The sequence below is a fragment of the Hypanus sabinus genome, chromosome 1 (genome assembly GCF_030144855.1).
Source record: "Hypanus sabinus isolate sHypSab1 chromosome 1, sHypSab1.hap1, whole genome shotgun sequence".
NCBI classification, from domain to species: domain Eukaryota; kingdom Metazoa; phylum Chordata; class Chondrichthyes; order Myliobatiformes; family Dasyatidae; genus Hypanus; species Hypanus sabinus.
Window position 1 is genome coordinate 19404013 of NC_082706.1, and position 23200 is coordinate 19427212.

A 23200-nucleotide genomic window follows, 5' to 3' on the forward strand; every position below is an offset into this window, starting at 1 on the left:
GGTGCTACAACAGCGCTCCTTGTAAATGTGCTCAACGGTGGACAGAGCTTTTCCCGTGATGAACTGGGATGTATCCATTAATTTTTGTAGAAACTTTCCATTCAAGGGCATTGGTGTTTCCATACCAGGCTGTGATGCACCAGTTAGTAAACACTGCATTGCACTGCGCGTCTATGGAAGAGCAGTCCTTATGAAGGGTCTCAACTCGAAGCATACAGTGTACCCTCTGAAAGATACTGCCTAACTTGCTGAGCGAGTCTAGTATTTTGTGCATTTATTGATACTCCCAGCATCACACAATGACTTGTGTTTATGAAGTTCATCGTATGATTGGCAGAAGCAGTCACCAATAATCAAAGAGATTTCTGCATAACGCTGTAAAAAGTTGACCAATAATTGACAGGATGCGCAGTCAGCCTCTTCAATGATTGACAGATAGATTGATCATTAGACGAACAGGACTGAAAAGATACTGTTTCGTGATTGGTCAGTCGCTCTAAAAGCGATTGTCCAATCAGCTTGTAGGTTGGAGTTCCGCACTATGAGGCCCGAAGCCTGGATCTAGATTTTTTTTGCGCCTGAAGCTGGTTTCGCAGCAGCTGCTTTAGATATGGCAGCGGGAGGTGGGCTCTTGGGGCTGGAGCGGTGAGTCGGAGACAGTGATATCTTTGGGGAGAGAGGGTGTGGGAAGCAGACGGGCTAGGTCGCGGATATATAATCATGGTCTCGTTGCTGTTTCTCTCAACTTTCACCCTCACTCTCTCTTCCCCTCCCCTCTCCTCCCTGACCCTGCCCTGTACTCCCCCCACCACCCTCTATCCCCTCCCCGTCACCCTCACCTCACCCTTTCCCTCTCTGTCACTGCCCACTCTCACCCTGCGGCCCTTTCCCTCCCCACCCTTTGTTTCTGTCCCGTCCTACCTTCTTCCTCACTGTTCCTCCATCCTCCTGGTCTTCTCGCAGTGTCCCCCATGTATTCTGCTTTGTAGCTTCCCACTACCTACAGTTTTCTGCTACTGACTGCTCCCTCATACCCTTCCCTCTCACCGTGCTGCATATACGCCCACTTTACCAACTTGCCAATCCTCTGTGGCCATTAGTGCCCACTGGCCATACCTTGGCCCCACACCCCACAGGCACCCTCAATTATCTGCCTTCTCACATACACCCTCCCCCCTTTGCTCTCCACACTGCCCTCCTCATTGTGCCCTTCCCCATACTGCCTACTCTTCCCACTTTTGCCCCAGTTCTACCCACTGATCTTCCTTAATTTTCCGTTCTCACGTTGATCCACTGTTTATTCTGCCACTGTTTTGAAAAAATAATTATCAATCTCAAGAACACCCTCGCCCTAAAATGTATAATAATGTATCATCAAGGCTGGTGGTGTGAGAAAGGTGAAGGACCAGGTGGCTTATTGCTACCTTGGTTTGGGTCTTTACAGCTGTCAAAGGTTACAAGGCAAGCAAGTGGAGTTGGGAGGGACAATAAATTTGCCACGATGAAATGTAAAACAGACTCTGCTCCTTTGTCTTATGTTTGCAGATGCCAAAAGGATGTGAGTTTCCTGGCCACTGTAAATTGTCGCTAGTGTGTAGGCAATGGGCAGAATCTGGGGCCAATTAGCAAAAGCATGGGGGGGAAATAAAATGTGGGATTAATAAAGGATGTGTCTAAATGTATAGGCATCAATATCTCTGAAAATCTATCCTGGCCGCGAAGTATTGATAAAAAATCATGAGAAAGGCACTCCAGTGGCTCTACTTTATTAGGAGATTGAGATCAATTCGGTTTGTCACCAAAGGCTAGTGAGTTTCTACAGATGTACTGTGGAGAGCATTTAGATTGGATGTTTTCCCTGTGCAAGATCAAAAGAGGCTGTAGCGAGTTGTGGAGTCATCCAGCTCCAATGCAGGCAGAAGCTTTCACCACTATTGAGGACAACTTCAAAAGGCAGTGCCTCAAAAAAGCAGCGCCCTCGCCATCCAGGATATACCATCTTCTCATTACTGACATTAGGAAGGAGGAAGAGGGGACTCAACATACACATTCAACAACTTCTCCCCCTCTGCAATCAGATTCCATGAAAACTACCTCTGTGCCTCTTTTCTGTTTTTATTAATATTTATATTAAAGTTTTTGTTTTGCACTTTATAGTTTTTGTTTTGCACTGTACTGCCTCAAAGCAACAAATTTAGTTACATATGTTAGACCATTAGATATAGGAACAGAATTAGGCTATTTGGCCCATTGAGTCTGCTCTGCCATTTCATCATGGCTGTTCCATTTTTCCTCTCGGCTCCAATCTCTCGCCTTCTCCCCATATCCCTTCATGTCCTGACCAATCAAGAATCTGTCGACCTCTGCCTGCCTTAAATATTCATAAAGACTTGGTCTCCATAGCTGCCTGTGGCAGTGAATTCCACAGATTTACCACACTCTGGCTAAAGAAATTACTCCTTATCTCTGTTCCAAAAGGTCACCTCCCTATTCTGAGACTGTGTCCTCTGGTCTTAGTCTCTCCCACCATAGGAAACATCCTCTCCACTTCCATTCTATCAAAGCCTTTCACCATTCGATAGGTTTCAATTAGGTCCACTCATTTTTCTGAATTCCAGTGAATACAAGCCCAGAGCCATCAAATGTTTTTCATATGACAAGCTGTTCAATCCTGGAATCATTTTCATGAACCTTCTTTGAATGCTCTCCAGTTTCAGCACATCCTTTCTAAGATAATGGACCCAAAACTCTTCACAATGTTCCAAGTGAGGCCTCATGAGTGCTTTATGAAGTTTCAATGTTCCATCTTTGTTTTTATATTCTATTGAAATGAATGTTAACATCACACTTGCTTTCCTCACCACAGACTCAACCTGCAAGTTAACCTTTAGGGAATCCTGAACAAGGACTCCCAAGTCACTTTGCTCCTCAATTTTTTGCATTTTCTCTCTATTTAGAAAATAGCCTACTCTTTTATGTATTCTACCAAAGCATATGACCAATACACATCCTAATACTGAATTCCATTTGCCACTTCTTTGCCCATTCTCCTAATCCGTCTGATTCCTTCTGTAGCCTCTCTACTTCCTCAGAATTAGCAGCCCCTTTACCTATCTTTATTTCATTTACAAACTTTGCAACAAAGCCATCAATTCCCTCACAAAATGCTGATGACCTCAGCAGGCCACGCAGCATCTATGGAAAAAAGTACAGTCAATGTTTTGGGCTGAAACCTTGACTAATCTTTTCCATAGATGCTGTGTGTGCCTGATGAGGTCATCAGCATTTTGTGTGTGTTGCTCGGATTTCCAGCATCTACAGATTTTCTCTTGTTCATCAATTCCCTCACCTAATTCATTGACATGTAACGTAAAAAGAATCGGTCCCAACACAGACCCCTGTGGAACACCACTAGTCAACGGCAGCCAACCAGAAAAGGCTCTCTTTATTCCCACCCTTTGCCTCCTGCCAATCAGCCACTGCTTTATCCATGTTAGAATCTTTCCTGTAATACCATGTGCTGATAACTTGTTAAGCAGCCTCATGTGTGACACCTTGTCAGAGGCCTTTGACTATCCAAGTGCACAACATTGACTAATTCTCCTTTGTCTAACCTGCTTATCTCTTCAAATAGTTCCAACAGATTTGTCAGGCAAGATTTTCCCTTGAGAAAACCGTGCTGACTACAGCCTATTATATATCTCCAAGTAGCCTGAGACCTCATCCTTGATAATTGACTCCTTCATCTGAGGTCAGATAGTGAACCTGATTCTGATGGTTGGCACAGACTTGGGTCCAGTTTCCATCTTGTATGACTCCATGACTGTGGAGTTGGTTTTCCGACTAATGTAGGTTGCTAAGGGCACTGTGGAAATGGATACGGCAGGCATCCTGTTAAGGATTATTCTGGAGTTATGAAACTATTTGTATATAGCAGACACTAATTCGAATAAGAACCAGACTTCAGACCTTAAGGCAAATTGCAAGCAGTAATCGGTTTGTAATTAAAAAGGCAGCTTTGCTAACAAACAGCACTCTACAGCGTACAGGCTGCTGACCCACAGCTGCTGAAGAGATAAGGTTTGCAAGTAACATGACCGTGATATATTTTCATCTGCATCATCCAAGTGTAAGACAACGCAGTAATTGGCCTGCGTCAAACCAGACAATACTGGCTCAGTTATTTGCTCCAGACTGAATTGAAACAATCTTCCAGACCAGACTGATAATATCACTTAGCTCATCAAACGTGCTCACAGATATATTTGATCGATTGATAGTTGACATATTTATCAGAATCGGGTTTAATAATACTGGCATATGCCATGAAATTTGTTGTCTTTGCGGAAGAAATTGAATGGCAAGGTGGAGGAAACAGTTCCTGAGTTGCTGAGTGTGTGCCTTCAGGCTCCTGTACCTCCTTCCTGATGGTAACACTGAGAACAAGGCATGACCTGGGTGACCCTAAATGATGGATGCTGACTTTTTGAAGCATCGCTCCTTTAAGATGGATACTGCCGAGGCTAGTACCCATGATAGAGCAGACTAGGTTTACAAGTTTCTGCAGCTTATTTCGATCTTGTGCAGTAGCTTCTTTCCCCCCCCCCCCACCACCTCCAATACCATGTCTACTCAGAGACACTGCTCTTACCTCATTAGTTTTGGGTGTCTGGGTTTTCTGTCCTTAGAAACTTATAGAGCATCTGTGTGAATTTTGTCCTAGCAAAGGGTGGCATAGTAGCTTAGCTGTTACCTTAACACTATTGCAGCACCAGCCACCTGAGTTCAGTTCAGCTTCTGCCTGTAAGGAGTTTGTATGTTCCCCCTGTAATCATGTGGGTTTTCTTCAGTTTCATTTTACATCCCAAGGACTTATTGGTCAGTAGATTAGTTGGTCTCATAGGAAAGGTTTAGAGGGATACGGACAGGTACACGGATAGGAAAGGTTTAGAGGGATACACGCAGCACAGACTCATTGGGCCGAAGTGGTTTGTTACCGTGGTATATCTCAAAATAAAACAAAATAAATCTGCTTGAATTTTCAGAGGTATCTGCCAACTCGAGTTGCCAAGAGGATTGAGGAGATGGATGCAGCAGCAATCCAATCTTTCAGACGTCAGAGTTAGGGAAATCGATCAATAAAATCCTTAAGAGTACCAGAGCTGACAACCTCACCATGTTCCCCATTAACTTTCCTTCCTAAGGCTGTTTAAGTTATCAAAAGGAACCCAGTTACAGTAACTCATTTCATAACTTCTCCCCGTTTGTTTTGCCCAGGAACTGCTGGGTGTGCTTCGCCACTGACCTTGATGATCGCTCTGCAGAATGGGTAAGCCCATGTCGGTGTAAAGGATCAACAAAGTGGATCCATCAGGCATGTCTACAGCGATGGCTTGACGAGAAACAGAAGGGGAACAGCACAGGCCGGGTGGCGTGTCCGCAGTGCAACACGGAGTACTTGATTGTCTTCCCAAAGTTAGGTAAGCAACTAAGCTAAGTGTCACTGCCTTCAAAATCTACAAGGGAAATGACCTATCAAGGATCTTCGAAATGACCTATCAGGGATCTGCAGGTGTTGTATCCAATCAGCTACTAGCCAAATGGCAATTCCAATGTCAACTCAAGCCAGTGAGCCATTTGAATAATGTGTCCTAAATCAAGCCTGGAGTTACAATAGCAGCAATACCAATCAAGCACACCCATACAGCTCCTTGTGCTTTACAGTTGTGAGTTGACACCCAGTGAAATTATGTGAAACTGCTGTGGTGCGTACACAAGATGTAAAAATTCAAAGTAAATGTTATTATCTAAGTGTATATATGTAAAATACATTGAGATTTGTTTTCTCAGGGGCATACTCAACAAATTTATAGAATAGCTATAACAGAATCAATAAAGACCACCCAACTAGGACGTTCAACTCGAGTACAAAAAACAACAAACTGCAAGTACAAAATAAAAGAAATAATACTAATAAATAAATAAGCAATAAATATAAAGAACATGAGATGACAAGTTCTTGAAAGTGAGTTCATTGGTTGTGGGAAACATTTCAATGATGGAGCAATTGGAGTTGAGTGAAATTATTCCCTTTGTTCAGAAGCCTGGTGGTTGACAGGTAGTAACTGTTCCTAAACCTGGTGGTGCGAGTTCATGTACCTCCTTCCTGATGGCAGCAGTGAGAAGAGAGCGTGTCTTGGGTGGTGGGGGTCCCTGATAATTGCTGCTGCTTTCTTACTACAGTGTTTCATGTAGATGTGCTCAATGTTTGGGAAAGCTCTAGGATGGACTGGGCCATATCCATAACTTTTTCTAGGATTTAGATTTATTGAGGCTTATTCAAGAGGTTTTCTTGGAAATACAAGAAACTGCAGATTCTGGAATCTGGAGCAGCAAGCAACAAGAAACACAAATTTGACTGGGCATGAGTGAAAGAGACTTCAAGATAATTTGTTGAAGCGTGGTTTTCTGCAAACAATTCTATAAACATACATGTAGACCTCAATCCTATTTATAAGCCAATGTGGGCAGAATGCCAGACCACAATTCGCAGAGTTCTCTGTGCAACCAAGCAGCAACGAGATCCCCTCCAGACCTAAAGTTTCCATATGACGATCAATCAACTGATTGATAAGTAGATAAAGGTCAAGCATTTGGAGGATACACCAAATAAACAGCACACTGATTATATCTCCTTGTATGGTGATAAAATGTTTGCAAATGGATTGCCAAGATCAGAGAACAACTCAACCCAACCAACAAGCAACCTGCTGGAGGAAGTCAGGAGAGTTAAGACCTGCTGATTTCCTCCAGCTGACTGTTGTTCCACTGGTTCCTATGTGTGGATAATTGTGATTCCAAATAATGTGTTCAAATATCTTTTCCTATTCACCTCATCCTTAGAGTTGAACATGATTTCCATTAAAAGCGGTATTTGAGTGTGGCATCAAGGCATCCTCTGGTAAAACTAAAGTGAGCAGCCATCAAAAGAAAAACACATCATGAATGGAGTTGTTCCTCATAGCTTTTGGTTGCTGGAGATCAGTCATCCCAGCGACAATGATCAAGATAAAGAATCCCATTTGACTGACAGCCCATCAACCTCCTCTTCCCTCCATCACAATCTACAAAATGCCCTGTAGTAACTCGCATGCCTACTCCAAGAGTTTTCATTTACAGGTAGACAATAAATGTTGGCCCCTTGATGATAACATGATTTTGAAAATGGATAATGAATCCTGAGAGGTTCACCCAATTTTCTTCGATCCACAATACCACTATACATGGGAGCAAAATTAGGCCATTCATTCCACTCCATCAGTCAATCGTGGCTGATTTAGTTTTCCCTCTCAATCCCATTCTCCTACCTTCGTCGCATATCCTTTGACCATACCATCCTGTCACTGCTAGAAGAGCAGCATTTACCTAGTGTGTGGCTCAGAGCTGTGCTCCTGCTGGAGCAAGTGCGAGGCCTGAGCAGCTGCAGATCCCGCACATGGACAGACCAAAAGGATCACTCTGCAAATGTGTGTGCACATTCATTGGTACAGGGAATGGCAATTTCCTGTGGCAGATTCATAGCTTTTGCACCCACGCTATGTTTGTTGACTTAAGAGCAAATGGCAACCCTGGTTTCCTTACTCTCCAAGTGAACTGCCTCATACTTGTATGTTGAGATCTGTCACTGTAGGATTGTATGTTCTCACTGTGCTTTCTCCACTGTTGAGCACACCTACATGAAACACTTGCAGAAAAGCAACATCATCATCAGGGAACCCCCCCCCCCCACCACCACCACCACCATCACCACCACCCAAGACATGCTCTCTTCTCACTGCTGCCGGCAGGAAATAGGTACAGGAGCCTTGGGGCTCACAGCACCAAGTTCAGGAACAGTTACTTCTCCCTAATCATCAGGTCCTTGAACCCAAGGGGATAAATTCACTCACCCCATCATTGAAATGTTTCAATGTTCAGCCAATGAACTTACTTTCAAGGACTCTTCATCTCATGTTCTCAATATTTATTGCCTTCTTTATGTCTTTGCCCAGTTTGATATCTCTTGCACTCTGGTTGAATGCCTAGGTTGGTGTGGTCTTTCATTGATTGCGTGATGGTTATTATTTTACAGAGTTATTGAGTGTGCCTGCAATTTATCTCAGAGTTGTATATGCTGATATATATATATATAATTTTCCCTGAACTTTGCTGTACTTTATTGAAACCAAGATGTTCTGTGTCCAGATCCATTTTGCCTTCAAACTGTTGGAATACAGGTCTCAGTCTGGGATGAGACTTGACCTTGTGAGTTGAGATTGGTTGGAGAAAAATGTGCAAATTCATGTATTTATGTTTCTCACAACACAAAAGGCCATTCAACCTACTGAGTCAGTGCAGGTTTACAAGCCTACTACTTCCTAGTGATCTATCCACTAACTCACTTGTGCTGCATTCACTTCACCTCCTCCTGCCACCAGTGTGTACAGGGTCAAGTCACACTGACCAACTAACTTTCTTTGAGATACGAGAGGAAACCAGAGCACTCAGGTGAAACTCACACAGTCCTAGTAAGAATGTGCAAATTTCATAGGGACAGCAAAGGTCAGGATTGAACCTGGGGTCCTGGATATGTGAATTAGCAGTGATATCTGATTTGCTAACCATATACTTCCAACAAGCTTTGTAAAGGCAAGCAAATCAGAAACATTCTGTTAGTAAAGCAAGATAGAGACAAGTTATGCATAAGCGCGAGAAGTTATGAAAATAACAATGAAGCTGGCCTTGAATTCAGAGGGCAGAGGGGGCTCATCGGAACATGTGGCTTGTATTGTGTATTATTTTCAGTGAGGATTTGTCCTGACAGTTGTGTAACTCTGTTCTTCAGGTCCTGTGGTTTATTCCTTACACCAAATTGACCGCATTCTGTCCAAAGCCAGCCCTTTTGCAGCAGCCAGCATCGTGGTGGGGACTGTGTACTGGTCAGCAGTGACGTATGGAGCAGTGACTGTGATGCAGGTTGGTCCTCATGCCGGGTCTGTAAGTGGCACGATAGCATCACGGTTAGTGCAGTGCTGTGCACTGCCAGCTGTGAGATCACGGTTCAATTCCTGCCACCATCTGTAAGGATTTTGTATGTTTTTCCCTTGACTCATAAGGTCTCCTTCAGCTACACCGGTCTCCCTCCACATTCCAAAGACGGACCAGTTGGGGACCGTGCTGTGTTGGCGCCGGAAGCATGGCGACACTTGCAGGCTGCCCCCAGCACATCCTCGGACTGATGCAAACAACGCATTTCACTGTGTGTTTCGATATTTCAATGTACATATGACAAATAAAGTTGATCTTCCTTTAATTACAGCACATATTTTATGAATGAACTGCCTACAAAGGCTTTCACAGGAAAACTTCTAAATTGACTGCCCTTCCTGTAACTTAATTGACTAAGGACACTCATTATGTGCACAGAGTTCTGATCTGAATTATATGACTGTAGCTGGAACCTTTAGTTAACCTCACTCTTAAGGTTCATCAAGTGACTTGCTGTAGATTGAGGTATTTATGGTCTCTGCTCTACTGTATAAAAGAGAATGGTGTTTCTATATGTTTTTCACAAGCTCATAACGATTACAAATGACTTAACAATGTAATGGGCTGAGTCAATCAAACCCAGAAGACCCAAACCAATTCAAGTGTCCCAGAGATGTGGTAATAATCATACAATCGAACAGTAAGTTAAGCCTAATTTATTATCATAGAATAGAAAGCACAAATAAACCACAGAGAATGCTACATAGTAAGTTTCAAAGATTTCAGGGCTCACGATTCTCAGCCCCACTTGATTGGCACTGTTGTGGGGGAACTTGATTTCTGCTGTTGTCAGGAGAACTCTGAATTCCAACTCATGAAATCGCCCTGGGTCCGTCCTAGGCATCCTTCAATTGCGATTCTTCAGTCTAGGTGAAGTCCCAAGAAGTAAGGGAAAGGTGCCTCAATAAATAGGGGTTCGACCTACAACCATTGAGAGACAGATAAACCCTTTGGTCTTTTGTTCACGTGCCACTAACTCAGCATGGTTTCTTTCATTCAAACAACCTGATGCCACTTGTGCCTTGAGGCCAAGGAAGACTCCAGCTGCTGTCTGTAAGCTGTGAGCTCTCAAAGAGCTGAAGTGTCACTTGGAGTTGTTCAGACTTTCGTCTGACATTTCACAAAATTTTACCATGACTGTCAAGTACTTAGTGCAATCTGCTAATGTGCTTAGTATTGTAATGTAAGGAAGATTGTAATATAGGAAAGTTTGGTCAAGGCGACATCCATGACTTTCTCAGGACAGCTGCCAGACAGCCATCTAATTGTAGCTAGCCTGAAGCAGAAATAGATCTGTTCAGATTCGGATCAGTTTATTGTCATATACACCAGCAAGCCCCAGCCAAGGCAGCGTGTTGTGTCCTTGAGCAAGGCACTTAACCACACATTGCTCTAGTCCACCCAGCTGAAAATGGGTACCGACAAAATGCCGGGGTTAACCTCGCAATAGACTGGCATCCTATCTGGGGGGAGTCTCGTACTCTCAGTCGCTTCACACCATGGAAACCGGCATAAACACTGGCCTGATGAGCCTATAAGGCTCGGGAAAGACTTTAACATATACACCAGTTTGCGTTGTAATTTCTTGCTTGCGTGACATTGATAAACAATGTGTGTGGGAATAATAAATACTGCAATAAATCAAGGATCAACTTCATTCACCATAAACATTTACATGTATTAAGAAATTGCTGTGGTGTGTAGGTCAGGATACAACATGCAACAAAAAGCACCATTCAGCAATTAAATAATAAAGAATTATATAAAAATAAAATTAGAAGTATGGATATGGAATAAACTGCATGAATCCCAGTATGTATTTACAGTGTAGGCAGCATTATAAAAATTGGCTTAAAGTATTTAGAGTACAGTGATTAAGGTCATTGATAGAGGAGTAACTAAAATGATTAGATTAACTTCCTGAGTATAGAAACTTTTAAGATGGCGTGAAGTTTTTTTTTTGTATTTATTGCATTCTAGAAGGGAGTTTTTGTTTTTATTTTGATGAAGGAGTGATGAAGGGTTTCGGCCTGAAACGTCATCACTACCTCCTCCCATAGATGCTGTCTGGCCTGCTGAGTTCTGCCAGCATTTTGTGTTTTTAATTTGCTGGACTCACTGCTTCTGTCCATGTCACCATTGTTGGATTTGCTAGGTTTTGAGGGTGTTATTCCTTTGACTGAAGCCTGTGAATTTTTTTTCTATATTTTGATGTGGGAATGTCAGTTTCACTATGGCCACCAAAGAATGTTGACAAGCAAATCCAGAGCCCATTGGGGGAGTCCACACCAGAGTCTGTACAACCTGCTGCAGCCTTCCCACTTTCACCGCCGTCAGGATGCAGAAGATACTCCCCTTGAAGACCGTTTCTTCAGAGCTTCCTTTTCTCAGCCTATTTCAAAGTTCATGGCAGACCATCCTGGCTACAAAAGCAGCTATGGGCAGCCCCAGCAGGTTCTTTCTTTCTGCTACCTGCAAGGAAAGAGTCCGGATATCTTCAAAGGAAATTCTGTGACATTAGTGGTGGCATCACAGATGCAGCTTTCCATCCCTTTTGCCTCTGTAAAGCCATGTCCTTCACTCATGAGATAGTTATACATTTTTAAGTAAAAACAAATCTTAAGTAATGATCTAAATGAATTAGCAACATTAAATGCAATTTTTTTAATTTAAAAATCATTACTTTGATCTTCAGATGGTATTGTATAACCTATACTAGGTGGCGCCATTGAACCATTTCTCTGTGTTGTGAGCTGCTTAAGCATGCTTCTGGATACTCTCACTGCAATCTGTAGCCTGTAATCTTCCTTTAAGCAGCATACTTTTCAACCATGTAAACACACTAGCGATTTCTCAAGCTTCCAAAGGACTCAGCAGACATAACTCTCAAGCATGCAGGTATGGCGGCAGAGGCTCGAGAGATAAGGACAACAGAGGTGCTTGTGGGAGGCAGAGGAGCAGCTGTGGGATTGCTTCAAGTCGGTGGACTGGGCCATGTTCAAATACTCAGAGGATCTGATTGAATACACCATGGTTGAAACGGACTTTATAAAAGAAGTTGTAGATGTGTGTGTCCCCACAAAATCATTTGGAGTCTTCCTCAACTAGAAGCCCTGGATGAACGATGAGATTTGCCATCTGCTGAGGGCCTGATCAGAGGCATTCAGGTCTGGTGATCAAATAAGATGCAAGAGGTCCAGGCATGATCTCTGGAAAGCCAGTTCATGTGCAAATTGGCAATTCCAGACTGAACTTGAATCACTGAAGGATGCTCGACAGCTGTGGTAGGGCTTGAATGCTATTACCTCGTACAAAGTGAAACCAAGCAACATAGGTGACAACAAGACTGGTCGGAGATGAGCTCAATGCCTTCTATGCTCGCTTTGACTATCGGAATGTGGAAGAACCTTCACAAACTCCCACAGCCCAAATGCCCCTATGATTTCAGTCGTTGAGGCCAATGTGAGGGCATCTGGGCAAGATAGGGTTCCTGGCCGAGTACTAAAGACCTGTCTGCTCAACTGGCTAGAGTGTTCACTGCTATCTTTAAAACTCTTGCTTTGGCAGTCTGAGGTACCTCGCCTGATTCAAGTAGGTTTCAATTGTGCCGGTGCCTATGAAGAACGTGGTAGCCTGCTTCAATGACTATAGTCTTGTAGCACTACGTCCACTGTAATGAAATGCTTTGCGGGGTTGGTGGTGAAACACGTCAACTCCTGCCTGAGAAGTGACAAGGATCCAAATTGTCATCCAGAGTAGTCGGCCTGAACTTTGTGGGCCAAAGGGCCTGCTTTTGTGCAAAGATAGAAATGTTGTACGCAATGCACTGATTTTTGTCAATCTTTTGTACAAATTGTTGCAAAAATCACAGCAACTTCTTTATAGAATTTGATGAAGAAGGTGGTTGGAATATGCAAACACTGTGCCTCGGGGTGGAGAGTGACAAGTACTTGAATTTCCAATGTATGAAAGGTGATGGACCATACCGGTAAATGGAACTAATAAAGTTCCAAGTAAATTTATTATCAAGGTACATACAGTAAATATTACCATATACTACCTTGGGATTCATTATTTGCAGGGATTCTCTTGCAGGGATATCTTGAAGGAAAAGATACAACAGAATCAATAAAAAACTACGCACAAAAGATTGATAATCAAAAAAGACAAATTTTGCAAATACAAAAATAAATAAATTAACTGAATAATATTGAGCACATGAGTTATAGAGTTCATAAAAGTAAGTCCATGGGTTGTGCAATCAGTTTAGTGTTGAGATGTGTGATATTATGCATGGCGGCTCAGGAGCCTGAAGGTTGAAAGTGAATAACTGCTTTTGAATCTGGTTGCGAGGGACCTAAAACTCCTCTCCCTCCTCCCTGATGGCAGCAGCAGAGAGAGAGCACAGCCTGAAGATGGATGCTGCTTTCTTCTAGCAGCACTCCTTGTAGATGTGCTCGATGGTATGGACAGATGTGTACTTAATGTGGATCGCAAAGGTTAATACTGCATTGTGTAGCACTGACTGGGTTTTTGAAAGTATGGATGAGATGGAAAGCGAGAGTAACTCCTATAATTTATGCTGTTCTGTATGACAAAAGGTATTGAAGAGCACAGTTTACTAACTCAGTTTGCCTTGATCTTTCCGTAGGTCGTTGGGCACAAGAAAGGTCTGGACCTAATGGAGCGGGCGGACCCTCTCTTCCTGCTGATGGGGCTCCCCACCATTCCAGTGATGCTCATTTTGGCCAAGATGATCCGATGGGAGGACTTTGTGCTTCGGATGTGGCGCAAGTACTCCAGCAAGCTTCAGGTTCTCAGCAGCATTTTCCCAGGTGAAGCACCAGCCTCCATTCAACTGATCCCAGTTCAGACTGACATTATTACAGGGCCCTTAATGAATCGGGTTAAAAGTCTGGCTGTGATCTAATTCTCAGTGGTCATGGTGCATTCACACACTGAGACTAATCAAGAATTGGGAGTAAATGTTAATTGGGGTTTTTATTAGAGCAGACAGTGGACAAAAATGGGGCTGATCAACACAGCAAGAAACTAGTATTCCCTGATTTAAGGGAAATACATATATGTTTCTTGAAACTCACCAAGTTATGCATTATCTGAAAGTGATGGGAGCTGCTTACTATTGGCAATGGAAAGAGAATTGTCTTAAGTGCATGCTTGGAAATTTTGGGAGACAATTGGGAAAGAATAGAGGAGTGGGAATAATTGGATAATTATTCCAAAGATGAAGTGGATGAATGGCTTTCCCTGCGAAGGTTCATTTCCATGACTGTCACCAGTGGGAGGGTATGAATAGTCGGTGCAGGTGATCAAACCCAGGACCTGGGCTCAAGTTTGGTTTAGTTGTATGGATTAACATCACTGCTTATTATGAATCTAACACCAACCCTGAGCTGAGGGATAGTCAATCCAAGTCCTAATTCAACAACAAACAGGAGAAAGTCTGCAAATGCTGGAAATCCAAGCAACATACACAAAGTGCTGCAGGAACTCAGCATTTTGTTTGTGTTGCCTAATTCAACAACAGCAACTTTCATTAGTAGAACACCATGTGACATGCTAATACATACCAGATTTATTTGCACAAAAGCAAGGAAAGTTCAAGTGGGGAGTTCCAGAACCTGGCACAAGGTGGCAGAATGCACAGCCACAAGTGTTTTAAACAAACTGAGATGAGCAGCAGTCCTGTAGAGATACAGCAGGAGGAGGTTGGACTCGTAGGTTAAAATGCACAAGGACAGGCCATTCAGTTCAGTGCAATGTTTCCTTCTCCATTGCATACTGTACTTCCCCAGATTCTCTGCTTAATCATTTATATCTGGTATTGAATCTTCATTGATTTCTTCTTTCTTTAGCCATCTTTTTATTGATTTCAAAGGAGTATAAATACAGACAGGAGGAGAATTATCTCAAATGTATATATATCAATAACAAAACAAAGTGAAATAGACATTATCAAAATCATACATAGTGTTAAGCTTGTATATAACATATATAATAAAAAAGGCAACTAATTCTCCTCTTATCAGTTCATAAAGAAAGGAAAAAAAACTTCAAATTATTAATTAAAGAAGAAGAGAAAACCCCACTACACTATACAAAAAAAAACAGGACTGGGCAGTCCATTCTGAGGATACAACCAAAGAAAAGAAAGACTTTCTGATCAAATCTAAAACTTCGAAAAAGAAATTGGAAGAGTAATAAATCAAATCAAATCAAATGAAAATATTGAATAAAGGGTCACGAGATTTGCTCAAATTTAAAGGATGTATCAAATGTCCGACTTCTTATATTCTCTAAACTTAAACAGGACATAATGGAGGAAAGCCAATAAAAGACAGTAGGTGGATTAGAATCCTTACACTTCAGTAAAGTGGCTCTCCTAGCCAATAAAGTTGAAAAGGCTATCACACGTTGAGCAGTAACAGGAATATTTCCTGGTTCCGATGGGATAATCCCAAATATTGCCGTAAGTAAAACGTTATCATTGATTTCTTCATCTACTAGCTGTTGGCTATCCACTGAGACAGTTCATCCTGTGCCTTTATATAGCACAGCTTGAGGTTTTAGTGTTCAGTTTTGAAGGTTGATGCCATTAGATGACTGGATGGATTAAATTTTTAAACTAGATTATATAAGATTCTTTCAAGCAAACTGTTGGGGGTCGTCTATCTGTCTCTCACTGTGGCTTTTCATACCTGTGTATTTTTCAGGTTGCGGATGTTCCATTCCTCGTATACCCGCGGAGACCAACTACCGAAGTGATCATGCGTCTGTCTCTCGCATCCTATGCGGTGCGCTTGTCTTCCCAACAATATCCAGCTTAGTCGGCAAGTTGATATTCAGCAGCGTGAACTCCAATCTGCAGCGAACTATTTTGGTGAGAGTGCAATCTCCTCTGTTGTTTCCACCTGCTCTAAGGTTCTTCATTTGCTCTGCCCATCCATCTGTAACTTTGACATGAGATGAAACCGGTTCTGAAGCTCTGCTGTGATCAGAGTGCATCCTGCTTCCTAGCATGGGTCAGCTGTACAACTTTCACACCTAATTTAGCCCAATACCAAGTTTTGTGTGTCTTACAACCCTGCCATCATGAGTTTTCTATTGTCAATATCCAAAACCCATTGTTGCTATTGGAAGGAGACCAGAGAGCTCTGAGTTGCTGCCTAACATTCTTTTCTTGATCAGCATCAATAAAAATAGATCAGCTATATACATACCTCTGCTACTTGAATCCATGCAGAGTAATCCATTCCTTAGAGCACTCTTAAGCTGTTCCTAAATATATGATTATGCCTAAATTAATCCAAGAATTCTGGATTCTTGGTTTTTTTTTGTTTTTTTTTGTTACAGATTTTAGGAAGAAATTGGGTGGTCTCTGCTCTCCATGCATCTGAAACAGTAGTAGTAGTAGTATTACCACTCAAGTTGACTACGGTGTTCTCCTAAGCCAGTGTTATTCTCTGAATGGAGAATGCCTGTGCGTGACTTTAGTTAACTTGAGGAGGCTGATCCACTGGCAGCCACCACGCACAGTCCTTGACAGATCAGGATCAAGGTCCAGTGGCATTGAACGTAAAGGCTGAGAACCCCTCACTGCTGCAGTCTTCCTTCTCCTTCACTGCCGTTGTGACGTGTCGTCATCTTGCGTCAGCTCCACCGCTGAGGTCTTGGTAGGATTGCTCCTTGTCTGGGAATCTCCCCCTTAACTTTACCACCATGGGTGACCCTGCCAGGAGCTAAGCTCCCGGTACCATCCTTCTCGGGAACTCACAACAAAACGAGATGACGAATCTCGGAGAAGTTATCTGAAATGAATCTCAGTAAACTCCCATTAATTAGGCAACCTCCACAGGCTCGTATGCAAGTGGCTCGTTAACCAACTCTGCTTACTGCCACATGAATTGGAGGTGAAACAACCAACTTTCACAAACAATACCAACATTAGTCATGTCCTCATGACTTGGACTTATTGAACCATTATTAGTAACAGATGAATTTTGTGAATTGTAAATGAAAGTAGTATATCTCACCATAGGAATGGATAAAACACTTGGTTTCCCAGCTGCATCCTCTGCCAGCCTGGCTAGGGGTTTCCTGACTCTCTGTGACCTCCTTATTTCACCTTCAGCTTCTCCAGCTTCAACCACTCCTGGCTCTTCCTGTCTATCACTTGAACCTTCCAACAGCTCAGGTCCTGCTGTTCCATGACTGAATTTCGTTTAAGCAGGGGCTGCTGAACTTCTTCAACGTCCGCTGGTGCTAACCGGCGAGAGCTTTCTCAGGAACGGGTGTCCTCAATCGCTCTAATAGTGTGGCAAGTACTTTTGGAGCAACCAACGTGAGACTCGTCAGTAGAGAAGGCACTTCTCATTCCATTATCTTCGCAGTTAATCCACTGCGAATCCGCATTCCTTGGGCATCGGTGAATCACCAAAGTTGCATAACTTCGAAGTCAACTTCCTCAATCCAGAAGAAAGAGGGGCAATCAGCATCCCACATCTGAGGACAAAATCTCTTCCTGAGGTCATCCTGTTTGCGTAGACAGCCAAAGATTTCTGCAGATCAGGTCTCACTAGCACTCCTGCAGGTAAGCGTAACTCTTCTTCCCGATCATGAGGAGCATCCAGCTGGATGGCCGAGGCTTTGGGCATGCCAGCTAATTTGGGGTCTTCTGACTCTCTAGCTACTCCTCCAGACATAACATGACAGGTTTAGACTGGGTGTACTGCATAGTTCCTCGCTTCTACTCATCATCCTGCTTAGGAGGAACTTGCACCTTCTCAAAAGCGGCTCTGAACACAGGGTGAACGGACAAGCCTTTCGAAAAGTTCTTTCCATTTCTCTCTTTGCATGCTCCCATGAGCCTTCTCATAATGGAAGTATTCATTCACACAAGAAAGGAAGCTCCAGCCTTTTCAACTAGATCCAGGCAGACCGACATTGCTGTGTCAATAATCTTAGTTACTCCGAAATCTACTTCTGAAAATTTTAGTTTCAACGACAAATAACCACTGTATGGGTACTCAAATACTAAGCCCCCGAAGTGGCATCAATGGTAAATGCATCAAATACAGGTTGTAAAAGGATCCATAAAGCACAGTAACTTGACAACCTGTATCAACTATAGCTCTAACATAAATACCTTCAATCCACTTGGATACATCAGAACTTGGTCCCATTAAACCTTCAGAGGTAGTGTTTTGCACTTTATACACTGATGGGGACGTATCCTCTCCAAATTACCAGCCTGTCCCTTTACTGGATTCTTCCACAGATTGGCCCCTTTTCTTCTCCGTTTGATCAATTGCTGGTTTACTTTTTGAAGATTTTCCTGCCCCTCACAATCTCATTTGATTAATCGAGAAACCCTTTTCAGCAGCATTCCTCTATGTTGTAAGTCCTACAAGCAGGTCCGGTTTCCCAAGGGACGTATCACATTTAGCTGAGACATTATCAGACGTCCATCAAATCAGCTCAACTTGAAGGTTTTTCCACCTTATTCCTCAAAGGATCCATCTCTGTGGCATCAGGGGTCACTTCAGCAGTAGAGGCTACTGAAGACGCTACTCGGCTTTTGGAAATGTCCTGCTTCTCCAATCCTCCTCTATAACTTCTCCGAGTAACTCTGTAAAATGGAGGAGGGCGCAACTCGTGGATCATTTGAATACATCGAGCAGTCATGTCACATGACATTGCGCCCTCCATCCTCAAGCTATTTCTCTCAGTTGAATTCCCCTTTTGTGGCACAAACAATGCACCAGTTTCTCCAAGGTGAAAAGGTAGGCAGACAGCTTTTCTCCTTCCTCCTGGAATGTGTGCCTAAACTTCATCCGAAGACCAGCTGCATTTCCAGCAGTGCCAGAAGTATCTTTCAGAGCTTGCAGGTAATTAGCTGACGTGCCTAATGGGTTTTCGGCCTTTATCACTATATCAGCTGTTGGACCTTTGAAGCACTCTACTAGTCTCCGTTTTTCACATTATCTGAGTACTGAGTACATTCAGTAACTGAGATGTCTGCTCTATCCAAGCCGCCTTCCTCAACGGGTGTGAGGTTGACTCCAGAGAACACCCCCAGTCTATGAAGACTTTGGCTTTCCGCATTTACACTTGTGCATTTATCAACCAGTGCTGTAATAGCCAAAATGGGCTCAGTATTTAAGTCAACTGCTGAAGGACCCGTTAGACTTTTAACATCAGAAACTCTTTTTCCTTACTTTGAAGAAACGACAACTTGTCTTCGCCCTCAGTTACATGTCCTCTTTCTCTAAAAATATGGACTGCCCATGGCCCCGCCTGTCCAGGGTCTCCCAACCTATGAGGCAGCGCAACTTCAGTCACGTCACTGTTAGTCTGGATTAAGACGACACCCTTATCAGTCAGTTGTTCAAAATGCTGTCAATCATCAGAACTTTCCGTAGAACTTTTGTGGAACTCAGCACTCTCTGAGTGACCATTCATCAGGAATTCCGTCATCCACCTCACTCAAAACACAAGCATTATTTCTGGATAATCTCTTTGAATTGCACCAAACCTTAATCTCTGAGGCATCCATATTAAAGTACCTAGTCACTTTCCCTGACACTAGTTTAAACACAGGCTTGAACACACAAACCATTTAATCAATTCTAAAACAGCAGTCATAAAACATTCGAGAATCCCTGGACAACTGTAGCCTCCCTTCACTGGGCTCGTATGCAAACCTGGCTCATTACACTGCTCTGCTAACAGCCATGTGACTTAGTGGTGAGAAGGCCACCTTTCACAAACAATATATGTCTCAGTTCGGTAGGAATTGGGGTTCAACCAAACAGGACTGTTCTAATTCAAGAAACCTCGATTTGTGTGAATGCTGTGAAAATACTGCCCATACACCATTATCGGTTGGCAAGAAATATCAGATTGTACACCACTTAAAATTATGAAGAAAATATATTTACAGATTTAAGCTTTATTGAACAGTTAGTAGGAAAAAGAAAAAAAAAGGACCTATTACAGTGAAACCAGTCTAATGTGCACATAAAATGGGAGCTCATCCTGAGTTGTCTTTTGCTCACGTACTGGACCAACAGTCTGTGTGAAAGCACACCACATTTCCAACTTCGCTCAACATCCATCTTGAACAAACGGGCTCTCTCGGAAGCATTGGCCCTTCCTCCTTGCAGCCATTCATCTGCACAATGCATTCGTGCAACTGGGATGCTCCTTCCCTGGGCATTCTCGGGCATCTTCTTCCCTATCCCCTCTGTAGCTCCCGCCAAAAATCTCTTTCCACCATGCTCTTCCAATTCCACCATCCTGATTGGCTAACTTAACATTCCTAAGTTGAACAACAGGGCTTCTTATCTCTAGCCAAAGCCAAAACATTCTACCAGCAGGACATACTGCTTTTGCAGAACCTGCTAAAATATAATGCCTACAGCATAGCAGTGGAAATCTTAACTCGGGGATTAGAAAAGCCCATAATTCCTGAAGCAATGGCTTCTGCGGTTGTAAATATAAAGTTTGAACATTGCATCTTTCTTTGAAAGTTTCCCATGACCAGTGACAGCTAATAATAAGTTCATCAGATAGAAGTCTTTACCAATTTAAACTTCAGCGGGGTAGGATTGAGGGGTGTTGCGTTTTCTGCTCTTCAGGAAGTTGCTTTCCAGAGGCCATTAGTGGAAGGGTGCATTAGGACCTAGGATACAGAATAAGTAGATATTGAAATTTTGGAGTGGGGTGTTTTGGGTGAATAAAGTTAAACCTTTTTTATATTTAAAAAGAAAATAAATGGATTGACCAGACAGACTGGGACTTCTGCTACCTCTTTGAGAATGTTGGCACAGGAGCATCAGACCAAACAACATCTTGTGCTGTAAAGTCCTATGATTCTAATGGATATTAAGGGATTGGAGAGTTGGCAACGTGAAAAAAAAAGCACAATCTCAAATAAGAAAACTTGAGTGTAATTTGTAGGAAGCAGCCTTTACTATCCAGTGTCATTTTTCAGTGCTTCATTGGCCTGATTTGTTCTAATTACTCTCCCTCTCTCTCACTCACACTCTCATATTGTAGGGAGGAATTGCCTTTGTTGCTATCAAGGGGGCTTTAAAGGTTTACTTCCGGCAACAGCAGTATCTCATCCAAGCGAACCGCAGGATTCTCAACTACTCCGAGAGGGAAGAGGAGCAGGAAGATCCACAGGAGGCCTACGAGGACTCGAGCAGTGACTAAAGCAGGGAATGCTCAGCCTTGATCTGGGCAGGCACAGACCCAGTTAAGTTCCATCTCCCCGGATTGCTGGAATTAGCGTTTAACGTTATCCCACTTGAAGCGGATGTGGTGCTGCAGCCACATTTGCTGAGGTTTAAAATGCAGCCCGGCTGAGTTTTCCAATCCTGTCACCTTATTGGACAAATATTTGCCCTGATTTTTAACTGCCTGTTTCTCCTTTAATTGCTTTTATTATTATGATTCAGTAGTTGGGAGGAATACATGTCTATTACCACAAAATAATTTACTGGCATCCACTAAAGCTCACAGCCGTGCTCTCAAATATGCCGATTTGGACAGCTTTCTCATGGGGGGGTGGCCCCTCGTGCCTGAGCTCTGTACGTCAAACCTGCTTCTGTTGTAGTAAAGCTGTAATGAAACAGGTTTAATTCTGTCATTCTGTGGCCATGGGCTGAATCTCAAACCAGCCACAAATGGACACTTTGAAGCCCCAGGAGGAAAGAGCTGGTGATATCCCTTGTGGTTGACGCTGGCTGCCAGGTTGTGTTGGGAGTTCAGACACTGAATTATGATATTTCTTTCTTGTATTATCTTCACGAAACAAGACCATAGTTAAATACTGACAATTAACTGGAGCTTTACAAACTTGATCACAGAGAACATTTAATTGTGCTCATTGCATAGGCTACATTGGGAATTGGTCAAAGATTGGGCTTAGTCTTTCAACCCTTAAATCAAATTGTACATCTAAATAAGTGATTTTATACATATTTGAAAAGTAGGACATTGTAGATGAAGAGACTTTCAGTATCTTCATAACAATTTATCTCCAGAAAATTTATTATTAAATTAAGTTTTCTTTCTGTGCTGCCATAGCAACCATGACAATTGCTATCAAATTTGTTTATTTTTTATTTGTATAAAGCTGTTTGAAATAAGTTGATGAAAAATAAGGATTCTGAAGAAATTTAATTTAATAAAAATGGCACCTTATAAATTGTCTCTGTTTGTCCTTTGAGTGTTGTCCTTTGTCCTTTGTCAGTCATTCATAAAGTCAACGGGGCCATTTCTAACTGCATGTGACTTCAGGCCCCTTACCATTTATTTTCCCTGGCAACTACTGCAGGGAGGTGTACTGTTTTGAGTGTTGCTGGTTGGGGCAGAGGCATCACAGTACATGTGTTTCCTGTCTGGAGAAGTCCTGTAGTCCCATAGTGCTGTGCAAAAGTCTTGTGCTCCCTAGCTATGTATATACAGTATGTGCCTAAGACTTTTACACAGAACTGTAGTAATTCTATGTATTGTACTGTACTGCTGCCACAAAAACAAATTTCATGATGTATGCGAGTGATGATAAACCTGATTCTGATATTGGGTCTCTATTATTGGACTGAGCGTGGGAAGGAAGCAGGGAGAGAGCAAACATCATTGGGAGAAGAGGAAGGAAGGAGCAGGAAACACCAGAGCCATATTGTGTAATTATCAATAAACCATTGTTTGGAATCAAATAACCTTGTCAGGTGTCCCAGATTGGTGTGTCTGCACCCATGCCACCCCATCCCGGCACCTGTTCCAAAATTCCTCCCATGGCTTTCCACTGCATGTTGGCAAACACAGTACTCTACAAAAGTCTTGGGCATCCGATCTCCCTCTCCCCTTCAAAATGAGACACAGCAGGCATCATCCTGAGGCCCTTCTGAAAGGAGAGGCCTATTCAACTCTACATGACATTTTATATGCTAAAGATCAAAGGACAATTCTATATTTACGGAGTATCTATGATGTTTTCTTTGAATGACGTATAACTGTTTCACACCCACGCTACAGACACTCAAGTGAATGTTAAATCTGCATTGTCTGATCTTCCAAATAA

At 42.7% G+C, this 23200-nt stretch overlaps 1 protein-coding gene across 1 annotated transcript; it reads left to right on the forward strand.

Annotated features, from left to right (window-relative positions):
• Positions 1 to 490: 490 nt before the first annotated feature.
• Positions 491 to 22327, forward strand: LOC132391734 (E3 ubiquitin-protein ligase MARCHF5-like). Its single transcript, XM_059965297.1, has 6 exons — positions 491 to 645; positions 5278 to 5480; positions 8885 to 9015; positions 13739 to 13922; positions 15822 to 15988; positions 21169 to 22327. The coding sequence occupies exons 1-6, from the start codon at positions 611 to 613 to the stop codon at positions 21325 to 21327; spliced, it is 879 nt and encodes a 292-aa protein (XP_059821280.1). The 5' UTR covers positions 491 to 610; the 3' UTR covers positions 21328 to 22327.
• Positions 22328 to 23200: the final 873 nt, after the last annotated feature.